An 18734-nucleotide genomic window follows, 5' to 3' on the forward strand; every position below is an offset into this window, starting at 1 on the left:
GTGAAGTATGGTCGCGATTGTTAGAGTGAGAGCAATAATTGTAGCCCTAGACCTCCTCTGTAACTCAAAACTGGTAACCTGTAGAAATTTTTAAATGTTGGCAATTGAGATTTTTAAGTCCCCGTTTGTCGCCATTCCACGAGCGGGCGTAGTTTTGAAGCTTGACATATTGGGTATAAATTTACTCGGTGTAACATTATCTTTCACAATATAGAAAAAATTGGGCTAACTTTACTGTTGTATTATTTTTTAATTAAAAATAATGCATTTAAAAAAAAAAAAGACAGCTGAGACTGTTGTGCAAATATGGTGAGACAGAAAGTGTTGCAACAACCGCCATTTTATTCTCTAGGGTGTTTTAAAAAATATATATAATGTTTGGGGGTTCTAAGTAATTTTCTAGCAAAAAAAAATGATTTTAACATGTAAACAACAAATCTCAAAAAGAGGCTCGGACCTTGTAAAAAAAAAACAAAAAAAAAGAAAACATATACAGCATACACATGTGCATTAACAACATTGCAGAACACATGTTGGGTATCGCCACACGCATGTAAATGGGAGGAATCATGCTGGGGTCATCACATATGGTCATATAATGTAAATGATCAGTCTTATGTTGTGCTGCATTCTCTGCTATAGTGAGAGGTGAGCAGGGCTGTGGCTGGTGACATTGCTCCTCTAGTACAGCACACAGCTCTATGGGAGGGTCTGTCCCACATTCACACAACTCTCATCTATAATGTATTGACAACCTGGCCTCGGTCATGTGCATTTGAGCACCAATGAGCAGCCTCGGCCGTCTCCCGTTACCACGGCAATGTTCAAACATTAGCGCTCCCTGGTGGCCGCACGTCCCTCTGGGAAAGTTAGTTCCGTCCTACTAGTTCGATCATTAGGTTGAAGAGAGGCCGACCATGCTCAGAACTACATTACCCAGAAGGCATTGCTCCAACCTGAAAACCGCTCCGGGAGTGCAGGATACTTGTTCAGGGGTTCCAATCAGAAATAGATCGATTATCAGCAGGCGACAGTGATCGATACGGTATAATTTCCATCTTCTTTATATGGGGGCAATGCTTGATGAAGTGTTATTACCTATACCCTTTGTAGCTGTACATTGTGCAGTAGATTATAAAATGACTTTTATCCTCTGGGGTGACACCTAAGGGTTTCATCAAAGCTCAATTTTGTGCCATTTTATTTTGTGCGTTTTCGTGCCATGCTCACAGGGCAGCCCGTTTATTTCAAAGCTCAAGATGTGTGATTTTCTTTTACTTTCAATGATAATGGTAAACAGGACAAATAGGGTGAATCTCCCTAATGGTGGCACAGACAGCAGTATAAACCTGGCAGGTGTTCTAATCCCTCACCACTCCAACACTAAAAAAAAGTTTTGCATTTAGTTATACTTTAGGAAAATGTACTTGAACAGAATTTTCTTTTTTTAAACCATAAAATCAGTATCACTTATAGGGCTTGCCCCTAACCCATTCTAAGGGGCATTGGGGCCCTACAGTAATGTCTGTAAGAAAACCTGAAGTACTGAGCAGACAGACTGTTCTCAATATATAAACCTCAAGGTTCAATTTTCTAATTTTAGCTTGGGTTAACCTCTACATCCATCAGCCATCATTTTATGACCAATGACAGGTTAAGTGAATAACATTGATTATCTTGTTACAATGCCATCTGAATGTTGGTGGGATATATTGGGCAGCAAGTAAACATGTTGTCCCTGAGGTTGATGTGTTGAAAGCCAAAAAAACGGGTATCCCAGTTTGTTGTGTATGAGGCTGTGGACTGGTCAGAGTGCCCATGCTGACCTGTGTCCACAGCCACAGCCAAAAACATGAGATAAAAGAATGTGGCCTCGTCTAGTGAATCATGTTTTCTTTTACATCCTGTGGATGCCAGGGTGTGTGCACGTCGCTTACTTGGGGAAGAGATGGCACCAGGTTGCAGTATGGGAAGAAGACAAGCCGGTGGAGGCAGTGTGATGCTTTGGGCAATGTTCTGCTTGAAAACCTTGGTCCTGCCATTGATGTGGATGTTACTTTGACACGTACCAACTACCTGAACATTGTTGCTGACCAAGCGCTGGCAGTTGACATGTGTGTGGTCTTTCAGCAAGATAATGCAATCCAACACGCTGCAAAATAGTTCAAGAATGGTTTGAGGAACACAACAGCTGTTGACTTGGTCTCCAGATTCTCCAGATCACAATCCAATCAAGCATCTGTAGGATGTGCTGGAAAACAAGTGTGATTCATGGAGGTCCCACTTTGCAACTTACAGGAATGATGGATCTTCTACCGACGTCTTGGTGCCAGATACCACAGCATACATTCAGGTCGTCTAGTAGTGACCATGCCTTTGATGGGTCAGTGCTGTTTTGATGACAAAAGGGGGACCTACTGAATATTAGAGGGGGGTCATAAAGTTATGGCTGATTGGTGTATACAGGACCCCATACAGACATCCTAGCAATTCTTGAATCGCATCACATAACAGATATGACTAAATAATCCTGATTATCTTCCAGCCCAGGAACATCTGATGTAGCGATATCTGTAGTGCAGTTATTTGAAGATTTGGAACATGATATCGCGGCTGGTATCAGATTATAGCAGAGACAGACAGTGTGTGGGCTGATTGTGGGTACACCAGAAGAAGGAGAGATCAGATGTCATATTGCTTGTCTAATACAGTGAAAAACACGAGGATAACAGATCTCAGGAAGGTAAAAGTGAGCTGTGTACATTATATCTGATGAGGTAGGGTCAGACCAGTGTGTGCAGGGCCAACCAGTGCCCCAAGTTATGGGGGTATACCATAAAAACAAACATAATATCATATTCAACAGAAAGTGTTTACGCCACAAATACGTAAGAATTAACATAATTAAAGTGACACTAAACACTATCCTTATTCTCTAAAACGAATCCATCCACATCCACTACATTGCTGTTGTGCTCCTCCAAGGCACAGGTGCCGCTTCCAGCCTCACTGCCTGCAGCCTGTCAAAATCTATGACAGGCTGAAATCCTCTGTGAGGTTGCTTTCACACCGGAGTGTGAGCATTTTTCCAGCGTTTTTATGTACGTCTTTTGCGTGTTTTTCTGCGCGATTTGCGCGTTTTTGTTCAACATTTTTGAGCTTTACCATTTTTCTGTTAGCCAATAGAGAAAACTGTCATCTGTTACATCATTCGTTGCTTGGTTTTTCAGCTTTTTTAGCTATCCGCCAGCTTTTATTTCTTTTATCATCATTATTATTCATTCATTATTATTATTATATTTTTTTGTTCGTGTTAAGGTTAGGTTAGGGTTAGGGATTAGGTTTTCTTTTTACTACTACTACTACTACTACTACTAATAGTAATAATAATAATAATAAAAATAATTTAATAAAGCTAAAATGAATACACAAATTAAAATGATAAATACAATAAATGAAAAGTATGTAATAATATATAAATCATTAACCCCTAACCCTTAAAAAAATAAAAATAATTAAACACCTAACCCTAGCACAAAAGAAATACAATTATTATTATTATTATTATTATTATTATAAATAATAATATAGATTTTTTTTGTTTGGGTTTGGGTGTAAAATAATATTATTTTAATAATATAATAATAGTAATTTAATATTTTTTTAACATTAGGGGTTAATTAATATTTATTTATGTTTTATTACATATTAATTAATTTTATTTATGATGATTTTTAGTTATTTGTGTATATATTTTATATTTATTTATTCATATATTATTACAATTTTTTTTTTCTACATTTTTTTTTCTACATTTTTTCCTTTTGAGCAGAAAATTGTGCAACAAAATGAAATGGACGAATGTGCACAAAAACGTGCAAATGGCATGTTTCCATATATTTCTATGGGAATAAAATGCGACAAAAACATGCACATATGTCCAATTTAAGCTACAAAAAAAGCTCCAGAACTTTTTTGAGCTTCAGACGACTTGGAGTGGAGATGTGAACCAACTCCATAGAGAATAATTCATTTTTTTTTCTCCTCCAGCATTTTGGAGCTTGGAGCTTAAAGCTACAAAATGCTGAGGTGTGATTGGGGCCTATGGACATTGCTGGATGCTGGTACTGGTGTTAGGGCCCTATGTGTTCAGGGATGTATTTCTGGATGAGTTCTGGACTAATGTCCCTGAATGTATACAGCCCTAAATCCAGTTGCCAGTTACCTCTTCTGCGTAACCCTCTACCCAGTCCTGGTTGGAGGCCCTTGTTATTGTAAACTTTCACAAAGTCAGAATATGCATAGGCTTATATACAGCCACCACTGGTCACATGACAGTGCTCCAGCTCGGTAATAGGTTCCACAGGAACTATATTGTGGGATGGAAGGTAGGGGTCTACTTTCCACATAGTCAAGAAGTTGGGATATTTCAGGAAGTCCAATGGTCCTATGAAGATACTTACTGGAACAATAAGGCAGGCCTGGACAAATCTCACTCAGAACTAGGAACCATTTAAATACCTAGGGGCCAGCACTACTTGACCTGCTTATGACTATATAGGTAGCTGAAGGATACATAGTTAATCTCTTGCTGACTGCCGAATGTACAAAAATGTCCTGGCGGCAAGTGGGTATAACAAGCTCATTGCTGAAACTGCAGCCATGATCTTGTATTGTCTTTTACAGCCAGCAAACAGCTGTTCAGTAACACCTCCAACCCCATTGCTGCCTGCAGTGGTTCCCAGGCTTTCTCGTTCCTCCAGGGAGCCCCAGACCATGGTAAAATCTAGATACAAGGGAGTTTGAATACCATTCATTACCCAATCTCCTCTGTGACTAATAAAGCTGGAAGCAATGATGATTTTGTCACTTCCAATATCAGAGCTCTCAATCCCTAGCAGCTACAGCCCTTTGGAGGGCAGGAGAGACATTGGGGTCTAATAGACATAGAAAACAATTTTAAAAGATGGATCTCAAACTACTATTAATACTTATGGGGGCAAAAAGAGAAACCAATTTGTCTAGTGTAGACGGGGTACTTCCACAACTAATAGACCCCTGTCTGTACCTGACACTTGGTGATCTTCTAATAGAAAAAAGGGGGAGGGGAGCATTTGGGCATGAGGTTTTCCCCAACATGCTGATATTGTTTTTTCTGGTCCGGAGGCTGGTGCTGAAATGCCAGGACTGTTGTTAGGTACAGCCGACACAGTGGGTGAATGTTGCAGCTAATAAGACTGTATTGACAGCCGGTGTTGCATGAGATAGACTGAGCCTTTGTCATTAGCTGGCAGGACTTGGCTCAGTCTGTCTCGTGCAACACCGGCTGTCAAAACAGTCACAGTAGCCTGTATGCCCCAGATTTACTTAACAATAGCCCTGCTATTCCAGCACCCTCTTCCCCACCATCAAAATCTCTCAGTGACCCGGTCGCCAGAGAGTTTTTTTTTTACTGTTGCCATGGTGACCTGGTGATTGGAAATTGTTCAGCCCCATAGGATTTTGGTTTATTACATTTTTCTTCACTATGGGTTTACAATATCGAGACTGCTCCAGTTTGCATACATTCCCCTGTACCTTGTCTACAGAGACAATCACTCATCCTTTATGTGACTTCAGCACTTGATATTTAGCAGCGGTGACATTTCACAAGGCCAAGAAAACAATTAAATCTTCAAGAGTTCATAGCAGCCATTTACCTGAACTTTGTGATGTGGTCATCATCACTGAATAGTGCCGCTTTGTGCAAATAAGTCCATAAAATTAGTAGCATGTAGTGGCATTTCAGGTCACCTGAGCCTGAGATCACCATCCCTTGCTGCAGGTCTTGTATCATTATTCAGTCCGATCGTTCTGCATTTCATTACCTGCTATGCGGCACAGCCTGCTATCAGACACTTAGAAAGTACATTATTAAGTGCATCAAAATTGCAAACTGAATCAATGAGCATGACTATCGTCATAGGTTAAAGCTGTTATATTTATTACAGGCAAGGAAAAACTTGTTTAATTAAACCACTGAGAACACTGGCATGCTGTTTTTATTTCTTTTTTTTTCTACCAGGAGATATAATAATGTGTTAGTACTGCTGATTGTACACTCTGTAGCAGGCGAGAAGATCTGCAGCCAAGTAACAAACCATTGAAAGATATGTATTAGAAGTATTTTCCCTCCACAATATTTATAACTCTGTTCAGCCAGTCATGTCATTTACTACAAGATTTGTTTCAGCCGCCAGCTAGGGTAGGTGGCACATCCTTAATTTGCACTGACTGAGGATAAAGGTAAGCAGAGGCTGCCGATGGTCTTTGCTTCTGATGAAAAGGGGGCTATAATGGGGACTCTGATGTAAAGGGGGACTCTGATGGGGACCCTGATGTAAAGGGGGACTCTGATGGGGACCCTGATGTAAAGGGAGACTTTGATGGGGACCCTGATGTAAAGGGGACTCTGATGGGGACCCTGATGTAAAGGGGGACTCTGATGGGGACCCTGATGTAAAGGGAGACTCTGATGGGGACCCGATGTAAAAGGGGACTCTGATGGGGACCCTAATGTAAAGGGGGACTCTGATGGGGACCCTGATGTAAAGGGGGACTCTGATGGGGACCCTGATGTAAAGGGGGACACTGATGGGGACCACTGAAGTCTCCCCACCAGCAGAATCCATAGTGCTATGGGAGAAAATCCCCCATCAACACTGACTGTGTTGAGGGAATCAAGCAATTTTCTTTTCCTCCACCCGTGGCGGAAGGAGAGAAAATTGCATAATCTATGGTAACTCTGATGGGGACCCTAATGTAAGGGGGGCTCTGATGGGGACCCTGATTTAAAGATGGACTCTGTGGATGTGGATTTAAGGGGGGACTCTGATGTAAGGAGGAATCTGATGGGGACCCTGATGTAAAGGGGAAGCTAATGGGGACCCTGATGTAAGGGGACTCTGATAGGTGCTCTGATAGGGACCTTGATGTAAAGGGGGACTCTGATGGGGACCCTGATGCCCTGATGTAAGGGGGACTCTGATAGGGACCCTGATGTAAAGAAGGACTCTGTGCACCTTGATTTACGGGGGGACGCTGATGTAAGGAGGAATCTGATGGAGACCTTGATGTTAAGGGGGGCGCTGATGGGGACCCTGATGTAAAGGGGGACTCTGATGGGGACCTGATGTAAAAGGGGACTCTGATGGGGACCCTAATGTAAAGGGGGACTCTGATGGGGACCCTAATGTAAAGGGGGACTCTGATGGGGACCCTGATGTAAAGGGGGACTCTGATGGGGACCACTGAAGGCTCCCCGCCAGCAGAATCCATAGTGCTATGGGAGGAAATCCCCCATCAACACTGACTGTGTTGAGGGAATCAAGCAATTTTATTTTCCTCCACCCGTGGCAGAAGGAGAGAAAATTGCATAATCTATGGGAACTCTGATGGGGACCCTAATGTAAGGGGGGCTCTGATGGGGACCCTGATTTAAAGATGGACTCTGTGGATGTTGATTTAAGGGGGGACTCTGATGTAAGGAGGAATCTGATGGGGACCCTGATGTAAAGGGGGGCGCTGATGGGGACCCTGATGTAAGGGGACTTTGATGGGTGCTCTTATAGGGACCTTGATGTAAAGGGGGACTCTGATGGGGACCCTGATAGGGACCCTGATGTAAAGGGGGACTCTGATGTGGACCCTGATGTAAGGGGGACTCTGATGGGGACCTTGATGTAAAGGGGGACTCTGATAGGGACCCTGATGTAAGGAGGACTCTGATGGGGACCCTGATGTAAGGCTGGATTCACACCTATGCATTTTTTGTGCTTTTTGCATTTTGCAGATTTGCACCACAGTCTATTTATCATGGTTTCTTATGGAACACGATCTGTAGTGCAAATCTGCAAAATGCAAAAAGAACTAAAAATGCATAGGTGTGAATCCAGCCTTAAGGATGACTCTGTGGACCTTGATTTATGGGGGGACTCTGATGTAAGGAAGAATCTGATGGGGACCCTGATGTAAAGGGGGGTGCTGATGGGGACCATGATGCCCTAATGTAAGGGGGACTCTGACGGGAAACCTGATGTAAGGGGAGACTGTGATGAGGATTTTTGCATTAAAAAGTGCCAGAAAAGCTCAAGAAAAAATGTTTTCCTTCAAATTCTATGTATATGTTCGCACTGGGGCGTTGTGCTTTTGTTGCGGTGTAAAAAATCCCGCTTGCTAAATTTTTGGAACATGTTTGGCCAGTTAAAAAATCCGCACCAAAAACAGGAAATTATACCATACTTACCGTAATTTTCTTTTCCTGGTGCCTATCCATGGCAGCATACCTGTGACAAGCTCCGCCTTGGCTCCTCCCTCAGGACTAGTGAATATTATAAAAAAAAATGGTTAGCGCAGCCCCAGCATTCTCCGTAATATAGAATACTGAGGGTTGGATTGTATGCTGCCATGGTTAGGCACCAGGAAAAGAAAATTACGGTAAGTATGGTACAATTTTCTGTTTTCCTGGTGCCTCCATGGCAGCATACCTGTGACAAATAACTAGCTAAGACGGGTGGGATGATGCTTAGAAGTTTATTTTAAATAAATTATTATTTAGAAGAAGCGAAGGCTGATGTGACTGCCTGTCTGCCAAACTCCACCGATGAGATAGCTCCTGGGTCCACCCTGTAATGTTTAAGAAAAGTATGTTGGGACGACCAAGTCGCTGCCCGACAAATAGTTTCAATTGACACATTCGCTCTTGCCACCCAAGAGGCAGAAACGGCTCTGGTGGAGTGCGCCCTGACCGCCGAAGGGGGTTCCAGTCCATTTGTCCTGTAGATCTTGTGGATAAGTTTAACGATCCATGAGGCAATCGTTCTTGCTGATGCCTCCTTGCCTTTGTTTTTACCCCAGGGAATTATAAACAGCCTGATGGAACCCCTGAATGATGCTGTGGCCTGCAGATAGCATCTCAAAGTGGAGGCAATGTCTAGCTCATGAAGAGAACCAGAGTCCTGTTCCGAAAATGTTGGGAGTGCCCAAGGTTCCGACATGTTCAAGGATGATGCGACCTTGGGAATAAATCCTCAGACTGTTCTGAGTTCTACTCTGTCCGGATAGAATATGATATGATTATGATCTGCTCCTAAAGCTTGGCGCTCTGAAACCAGAGGTTATAGCTATCAGGAAGGCTAGCTTCAAGGTTAGATTCCAGAGCGATGCCGACTCCGAAGGGGCAAAAGGTGGATTGGCTAAGGACTCTAGGATGATAGCAAGGTCCCAAGTGGAGAAAGATTGTTTAGTTGGTGGACAGATCTTTCTGACAGCTTTGAAGAGCTGGATTATCAATGGATCCTCGGCCCATCTTCCACTGGTTGCCACTGAAATTGCTGATAGCTGTACCTTTAGGTGTACCTAGTGCAAGACCTAGGTCTAGGCCTGCCTACAAAAACTCAAGAATTTGAGAGGATGATGGGGCTTCTGGATCACAGCTTCTGCCAATCATGAAGGCCCTGAACTTGTTCCACAACTTATCGTGTATACCGTTTGTGGATGGTTTTCTTGTTTTGAGCAGGGTTGCGATCACTTTGTTGGAACACCCTAGGGATTGGAACCTTTCCCTTTCAGCTGCCAGATGTGAGGATCTACCCTGCGGAGATCTGGATGGGTGTGACATCCTTGCGACAGAAGAAGAGGTATTATTGGAACCTTGACTGGAGGCCGGGTACTCAGATACATTGCTGTGGGGAACCAAGGACGGTAGGACCGCTATCACCGTCGTGGTTTCCCTCATAAGTCTTGACAAGAATCTTGGAATGAGAGGCCGGGGAGGGAAGGCATAGGCCCGATTGCATGCCCAGGGGGCTGAGAGGGCATCTATTGCCTCCGCTTGGGGATGAGGAAGCCTTGAGATGAACCTTGGGAGTTTGGTATTGAATGTTGTTGCAAATATGTCTTGCTCAAGGGGACCCCACTGGTTCACTATCCAGTTGAAAATCTCCGGTGTAGAGACCATCCGTTGGTATCCATGAACTTGCGGGAAAGGCTGTCGGCCCTCGAGTTGAGATGACCAGGCAGATAGACTGCCCTCAGGTCTCTTAGATTCCTTTCTGCCCAGAGGATTATGGGTTCCACCTCCTTCAGGAGGGACCTGCTGCGTGCCCCCCCTTGTCAGTGTACATAAGATACCACAGCCCTGTTGTCCATTCTGAGGAGAACTGGTTTCCCCGTAATCTCGAACTCTAGGGCTAGTAATGCAAGGTAGGCCGCTCTGACCTCCAGGACATTTGACACCACGCCTGCTGTATGGAAGAACCATCTTCCCTGCACTGAGATCTGGTTGCAGTGTGCTCCCCAACCTGCTGCACTGGCATCAGTAGTAATTGTGATCCAGTCGACATGCCCTAGCGGGCATGATTTCCGAAGTGTCTGTTTCTTCATCCACAAATGTAGACTCCTGAGCATCAAGGTCGTCAAGTGTATGGGTTGTGATAGAATACCGTCTGTTCCACAGTCTCAGGAACTCCAGCTGGAAATGTCTCAAATGCCAATGGGCCCAGGGGACCATAGGGATACATGACAACATCCGGCCTATCAGGCTCAAACAGTTTGAGGCTGCCAGGTAGGATCTCGTACTTACTTTCTTCATTTGTTGAATAATGGATGTCGCCTTCTGAGGTGGGAGAGCTACTGTTCCGTTCCTTGTGTTGAACAGAGCGCCCAAATAAACCATCTCCTGGGTTGGAGAGAGGTGATTTTTCTCCTGGTTTATCTTCCATACGAATTCTGTTAGAGTCGTCAAAAGAATGTTCCTGTTTTCCACTAACTGGGCTGGATCCTCCGCCAGGAGTAGAAGGTCGTCCAAGTAGTGGTATACCCGAAGCCCCAGTTCTCTCAGAGGGGCTATGATGGCAATCAGGGTCTTTGTGAAGACTCTTGGCGACGTGCAGAGGCCAAATGGAAGGCTCTGGAATTGGAGATGTACCTGCCCCACTGCGAATCTCAGGTACTTCTGGAATGGAGGGAGTATGGGTGTATGCAGGTAAGCATCCTGCAAGTCTATTGACAACATCCAGTCCCCTGGTTGGACTACACGAATAATCGTCTGTAGTGACTCCATCTTGAATTTTTCTAGGAAGATATTGCGATTTAGTCTTTTAGGTCTATCACGGGTCTCCACCCTCCGTTTCTCTTGGGGACTAGAAACAGGGTGAAGTAAAAACCTGAAAATCTTTCTGATGGAGGCACTGGGCCTACTGCTTGCTGTTCCTGCAAGGAGAGAAGAAATCGCTGTAGTGCTTCAGCTACTTGGGGGGACCTTAACACCCTTGTCAGGGAGAAGAAGTCCTTGGGAGGTTTGTCTAGGAACAACCAGAAATAGCCATATTTGACTGTGGAGACTACCCAAGGATCCCTGCACTTTTGTTCCCAGATCTTTGAGAAGTGTTTTAACCTGGCCCCTACAGGCATCGCTTGGGCTGGCCTGGCGTCAAAAGGATTTAGTGGAATCCTGTGGGGTAGGCACTGGTCTCTGTCTTCGGGTCTTGAGGAACGTGGACTGTGTGCCTATCCAATTATGCCTGAAACCTTTCCCTTGCCTGGACTGTCGGTAATCCTTATTGGAGTATTGGAATCTGGGTGCGAATGTCCTGGAGCGTCCGAATCGCCTGTCTTGGGGTAGTAGGACTGATTTTCCGCCAGTGACTCGAGAGATGGCCTTCTTCAGTTTTTCCCCAAACAAGGCTTTGCCGTAAAAAGGAATCTTGCACCAGTTTTGTTTTGAGGCAATATCTGCTGCCCGCGGTTTCAGCCACAGGGCCCGTTTGGCCATCACTGTGTGGAGCATTGCCCTTGCGGATCAATGAATTGAATCAATGGCGACTTCACCAATAAAGTCTGCTGAGAGCTTCGGCTCATCCAAGGCCTTGATTATATCCTCCTTTGGGATGTCCTGTTGGATTGCTGACTCTATATTATCCGTCCAGACGCGTAGTGCATTGGACACTGATGTCAGGGCTATCGCAGGCTTACAGGCGTTGCCTGCCATCTGGTAAGCCTTCTTGAGATCGAGATCCATCCTTCTGTCCAGTGGATCCTTAAAGGAAGTTGAATCTTCCAGTGGCAACGTGACATTCTTTGCCAACCTTACCACTGCTGCATCGACCACTGGAGAACCCTCCAGCATTGCGCAATCAGCTTCTGAGAGAGAGTATAGCTTTCCCAAGAATCTTTTCTCTGTCTTTTTCCATTCTTCCTCAAACACATCCCTGATCTTGTCCGTGAGAGGGAAAAAGGAGATCTGGCATTTGAGAAAGGGGAAGTATGATTTTGACTTCTTAACCTCTGTGTTGGTCTCTTCCCTGCCGATCGCTTGTTTAACTGCCTGTACATAAGGCTGGGCCATGGCGAAAGCAAAGCCAGAGGCATCTAGGTCATCAGATGATTCCTCTGAGATGGCATTCTCTTCTTGATGTTTAGAGGAAGGTGCAGGCGTCAGATGAAAAATTCCACTTGTGGACAGCCCGGGAATGGAAGCCTCAGCCGTTTGCTCCTGAGGAGGGGATGCTGGTTGTTACGTCGGCATTGTGGCTACCAATTCCGTAAGGGAATCTTTTACTGCTTTTTTGAGTAGGTCCGCCACTTGCAGACCTTCAGATTCTCTGTCCGCTGCATAGTCCTTGAGGCAGTTTCGACAGATCAGTTTGTCTGGAAGTGGGGTAGCTCCACAGGCCTGACAACTTGGAGATATAGGTCTCGGGGAGTGCAAATGATGGCGCTTTTTGGCCGATGCTTTCATGTCACTGCTATAATCCCCATGCCTGGACGACCTGTCTCTGCTGTGACTAGAGTCATCGTTGTCTTCATGACGCCTTGAGGTCCTCTTAGACATCTTCTGGCGTACAGGACTGAAATACATAAAAGTACCAGCCCCAGAGTCAGAGGAGAAGCATCAACTGGCCATGTCCCGACTTGAAAAAAAGGGATTACCTCTAAAAATAAAGGGTTGTCTCTTTTTTTTTTTTTCCTAGGACCCCAAATAAACATTTATTTGATTTAATTAATTTTATTTTATATTAATAATTTAATATATATTATTTTTTTATTTATTTTATATTATTTAATGACATTTTTTATTTATTTATTTTCCTTACCTGAAGTGAATGGGAATTTCCTTGCCTGGAGCTCTCCAAATGCAGTTCTCCCTGCAGCCACAGCTGTCCCACTGAGGCTGCCAGGGAGATAAATAGAAACAGGAGAGGTGGGGCACGCCTTTACACTGTGCCCTCAACCAAAATGGCCGCCGCGGCCTCCGGATTTACCGCGATTTACGAGCACCCGGGGGACCTGCCCCGCCGGCGCATGCGCAGAACACGGCGGGGAACATCGTAAGTGTACAAAAACACGGCGCTGAGCGCGCGCGGCTCCTAAGGAGCCTGGAGGGCGGCAGGGGCTAGGGGGGGGGGTTTTCTTTGACAAGGAACAAAGAGGAAAGAAGAAGAGAGACCAAGAGAAAAAAATGGAAAGTTGGGGAGTGGAGGGAAGGAAAGAGAGAGAGGGGAGAGGAAAGAGAAAGGAGGGAGAGAGAGAAGGGGGAAAAAAAAAAAGGAACGCAGAAATAGCTGCTGCCTCTGTAACCATAAGTGAGCTAATGCCTAAATGACCAATTTGCAGATAAAGCTCTTACTTAAGAGACAAACTGCTTGTCCCAAAAGATCCTACAGAAGGGACTTCCAACCTTATAAGCGCGTTTAGCTGCCCAAGAGAAGGAACTGCGTCCGGGAGAGGCTTGAACCCGGACGGAGGCTGCAGAATGCAGAAGGTAAGGACGCCGACCAGAATTCACTGCCATGAGGTATGAGGAAAAAAAAGGAGAAAGCTGGGACTGCACTAACCATTTCTTTTATAATATTCACTAGTCCTGAGGGAGGAGCCAAGGCGGAGCTTGTCACAGGTATGCTGCCATGGAGGCACCAGGAAAAGAGAATTAATGGAAAAATGCGGCAAAAACGCCTCTAAAATGCCTCAAAAACGCACCGTGATGCATTTTTGATGCAGTTCTGAGTTACATATAGTTTAAAAAACACACCACAAAGGCGTAACCAAAAACGCTCTATTAAAGTATAGGCGTTTTACAGTCAGTTTTGATTCAAATCAGTGTGAAAGTAGCCTCAGATGACGTCCAAAGGTTTGGTTAAATGTTACATAACTGGATTAAAGTGCAGTCTTTTATATCGGCTTGCATTTATTCTTTAGGGCTTGTTCACACAAGGGGTGAGGAGGGTGGAAAGCAGGTGGTTGAGTTGCCCACTTAAATTAGGTCATGCAGCCAATCAGGAAAGTACACGTTGCCGAAAAAAATCTAATGGCATGCCGCTTTCCCCAAGTGGTGCCACTGCCTAAGGTGACCCATTCATGTAAATGGGGCTATGCTGCAAGTGCTTACAGTGAGGGTTTTGAGGGTTAAAGCAGGCATTTTTTCTTCACATTGCTTGGAGCCCTTTGTTATCTACTTTGTTCATTTACAGGAAGCTGCAGAGGAAGATGACTAATTATGGGAGATGCATTAACTTGATAGCCCATCTTCTTAACAAGTATAATCCAGAAAATCAGAGTCTTGAGCATTTCTTGGAAGACTCTGCAGAAGACTTGCAGGTAAGACCGTCCACATAATTTCCCTGTCTGATGACTTCAAATCTGCTGCTGAAAAGTGTGTTGTGGGTCTGAACTAGGATTATAAATATGATTGACGTGGACAGTACACTAATCCCTACCTGTGTACGTGAACAAACATTCGGAGTTTGGTGATAGAGTTCCCATCTGTTCACCTGCCATACGCTTGCTCAGCTTTTTTCTGAATCTCCGGCAGGTCTATTCTTTAGGCCATGGCACAGAGAAATAATCCTATGTGATGATATTATACACTTTAAATATTGATGCCACTACAAATTTAGTATCAGCATGAAATAGTGAGAGTGTACTGACTACATACTATTGTGTTGCCATGACTGTGTAGCCAAATCCAGGCCTCATCAGGCCTAATAATGACCTGCAGAGTCAAGGACAGCTGACATCCTTCTGTGTAGAGTGGGTTACGAGGCATGGTGGGCAGGGCCAGACTTACCATTGGGCTTGACTGGGCTCAAGCCCATGGGCCCCACCGAGATACATAGCCGAGTGTACTCGGCTCAGCTACACTCACAGTCACGCCCAGTCCCGCCTATGATGGACATAACACAGGGACTGGGAGTAACTGTGAGCCGAGCCAAGTACACTCGGCTACTCTCGGCTCCTCTCAGGACTGCTGTAACGACATATTTTTATTGATTGGTTTTCGCAAAAGTTATAGCGTTTACAAAAAAGGGGATAGTTTTATGACATTGTTATTAATATTTTTTTTTACTAATAATGGTGGCGATCAGCAATTTTTATCGTGACTGCGACATTATGGCGGACATATCGGGCATTTTTGACACATTTTTGGGGCCATTGTCATGTATGCAGCATCCAAATGCACTGATTCCTGTGTAAATTACACTGGCAGTGAAGGGGTTAATCACTAGGTGGTAGTGTAGGGGTTAAGTGTGTCCTGGGGCGTGTTCCTAACTGTGGGGGGGGGGCGTGGCTTTGTGTGATACATCACTGATCTCTGCTCCCGATCACAGGGAGTAGAGATCAGTGACACTTGTTTACATTAGCATTTCCTCATTCTTCCTCCCCGTGAGACAATTGCGGGTATCCCCGTGGCGATCCCGCAATCTGACTCTCTGAGGTCCCGAAAGGCGCACACACAATTACAGTGGTGTGAAAAAGTGTTTGCCCCCTTCCTCATTTCCTGTTCCTTTGCATGTTTGTCACACTTAAGTGTTTCGGAACATCAAACCAATTTAAACAATAGTCAAGGACAACACAAGTAAACACAAAATGCAATTTGTAAATGAAGGTGTTTATTATTAAAGGTGAAAAAAAATCCAAACCATCATGGCCCTGTGTGAAAAAGTGATTGCCCCCCTTGTTAAAACATACTATAACTGTGGTTGTCCACACCTGAGTTCAATTTCTCTAGCCACACCCAGGCCTGATTATTGCCACACCGGTTCACAATCAAGGCATCACTTAAATAGGAGCTGCTTGACACAGTAAGGTCCACCAGAAGATCCTTAAAAGCTACACATCATGCCGAGACCCAAAGAAATTCAGGAACAATTGAGAAAGAAAGTAATTGAGATCTATCAGTCTGGAAAGGGTTATAAAGCCATTTCCAAAGCTTTGGGAATCCAGCGAACCACAGTGAGAGCCATTATCCACAAATGGCGAAGACATGGAACAGTGGTGAACCTTCCCAGGAGTGGCCGGCCGCCCAAAATTACCCCAAGAGCGCAGCGACGACTCATCCAAGAGGTCACAAAAGACCCCACAACAACGTCCAAGGAACTGCAGGCCTCACTTGCCTCAGTTAAGGTCAGCGTTCATGCCTCCACCATCAGGAAAAGACTGGGCAAAAATGGCCTGCATGGCAGAGTTCCAAGGAGAAAACCACTGCTGAGCAAAAAGAACATCAAAGCTCGTCTCAATTTCTCCACAACACATCTTGATGATCCCCAAGACTTTTGGGACAACATTCTGTGGACCGATGAGACAAAAGTGGAACTCTTTGGAAGGTGTGTGTCCAAGTATATCTGGCGTAGAAGGAACACTGCATTTCATAAAAAGAACATTATACCAACAGTAAAATATGGTGGTGGTAGTGTGATGGTCTGGGGCTGTTTTGCTGCTTCAGGACCTGGAAGACTTGCCGTGATAAAAGGAACTATGAATTCTGCTGTCTACCAAGAGATCCTGAAGGAGAATGTCCGACCATCTGTTCGTGTACTCAAGCTGAAACGAACTTGGGTTCTGCAGCAGGACAATGATCCTAAACACACCAGCAAGTCCACCACCGAATGGCTGAAGAAAAACAAAATGAAGACTTTGGAGTGGCCTAGCCAAAGTCCTGACCTGAATCCTATTGAGATGTTGTGGTATGACCTTAAAAAGGCCGTTCATGCTCGAAAACCCTCTAATGTAACTGAATTAGGACAATTCTGCAAAGATGAGTGGGCCAAAATTCCTCCAGGACGCTGTAAAAGCCTCATTGCACGTTATCGCAAACGCTTGGTTGCAGTTGTTGCTGCTAAGGGTGGCCCAACCAGTTATTAGGTTTAGGGGGCAATCACTTTTTCACACAGGGCCATGATGGTTTGGATTTTTTTTCACCTTTAATAATAAACACCTTCATTTACAAATTGCATTTTGTGTTTACTTGTGTTGTCCTTGACTATTGTTTAAATTGGTTTGATGTTCCGAAACACTTAAGTGTGACAAACATGCAAAGGAACAGGAAATGAGGAAGGGGGCAAACACTTTTTCACACCACTGTACATGGTGGCAAATTTAAAGCAACGTACAGGTACACCTATTTGCCTGTCCCTGCCATTCTGCCGACATTCATCAGCATGTGCAGGTCGGAAAGTGGTTAAAGCTTCATGCCATCACTTGAAAACAAAACAATTTCACCCCACTAACGATTCAAAAATAGTCCTGAAACAAAAGTTTTCCAATGAAATTCTTCTAGTGTATGGCCAGCTTAACGTTATACTAAAGTCTAAATTAAGAAAACAAAATAAATAATAAAGAGATTATGCTTACCTGCTCTGTACAACGATATTGCGCAATGTGACAGACCCAACCAGGACAGGGGCTTTTGGAGGGGATTGGAGGCTAGCCTCTTGCTACTGACTATGGGTTCTGGCATTTAAAGGGGTTGTAAAGGTAAATGTTTTTTCACCTTAATGCATTCTATGCATTAAGGTGAAAAAACATCTCAGTGCCGGCGCCCCCAGCCCCCCCCCCGTTTTACTTACCTGACCCCTCGAAAGTCCCGCGCTCGCCCCCGACTTCCTCTTCACCACTCAGCCTGGCCGCTGATTGGCTGCAGTGGATGGATTGAAGGCAGCGCAGCCATTGGCTCGCGCTGCTGTCAATCACATCCAATGATGCGGCGCGCCGGGGGGCGGGGCCGTGTGATACAGCGAGCGGCTATAGCCACCGGCTGTATCACGGGAGCGCACCCGCAGGTGCTTCTCACCATGCGAGGGAGCTCGCATGAACGTGAGAAGCACCTGCGGGAAGAAGCAGAGACAGCCGCCGAGGGACTCCAGAAGAGCAGGTTCGGGGCCACTCTGTGCAAAACGAGCTGCACAGTGGAGGTAAGTATAACATGTTTGTTATTTTAAGACAAAAAAAATAATTACTTTACAATCCCTTTAAGGGAGCTACAAACATTTAGGAAGATGTCCTGTAATATAATGCAAAAAGGAAATTATTACATATAACTGTCAAGGAAGCCATGGTGGTCTCTGCCAACCTGAAACTCAGTGAGAAGATGAATGTGAAAAGAAAGCTAGTTAATGAGAGATGGACAGCCCTGGGTCTTCTTGAATACCGTTGCCGATGGTCTGAGATCCCTTATTAATTTAAAGCTTTGTCTAGGTGTGAATCCCCATTGTTAATTGAGTCTCCTATAGTTTATGTTTGTTGGCTAACTCAAGGAGGTTCCTATATGATGGGATTAGCCTTGTGTCAACTTTACCTCATTATCTAACCATTATGTGATGTTTTGAGTAATATTTGGTTTTATTGTTCATGTGGTGACTGACCCTACTTTTGAAGTGTATTTCTGTTAAATAAACAGTAATTCCTTTGGATTTTACCTC

At 44.5% G+C, this 18734-nt stretch overlaps 1 protein-coding gene across 1 annotated transcript in view; it reads left to right on the forward strand.

Annotated features, from left to right (window-relative positions):
• Positions 1-900: 900 nt before the first annotated feature.
• Positions 901-18734, forward strand: part of CFAP99 (cilia and flagella associated protein 99) — a 162205-nt gene continuing 144371 nt past the window's right edge. The window contains exons 1-2 of the mRNA XM_077477913.1: positions 901-1045; positions 14508-14634. Of these exons, the coding sequence (XP_077334039.1) occupies positions 14524-14634 (111 nt within the window). The 5' untranslated portion in view covers positions 901-1045; positions 14508-14523. The remainder of the gene's footprint in view (positions 1046-14507; positions 14635-18734) is intronic.

Source organism: Lithobates pipiens, unplaced genomic scaffold, assembly GCF_037356315.1.
Source record: "Lithobates pipiens isolate NorthernLeopardFrog02 unplaced genomic scaffold, aLitPip1_a1.2 Scaffold_13, whole genome shotgun sequence".
Lineage (NCBI taxonomy): Eukaryota > Metazoa > Chordata > Amphibia > Anura > Ranidae > Lithobates > Lithobates pipiens.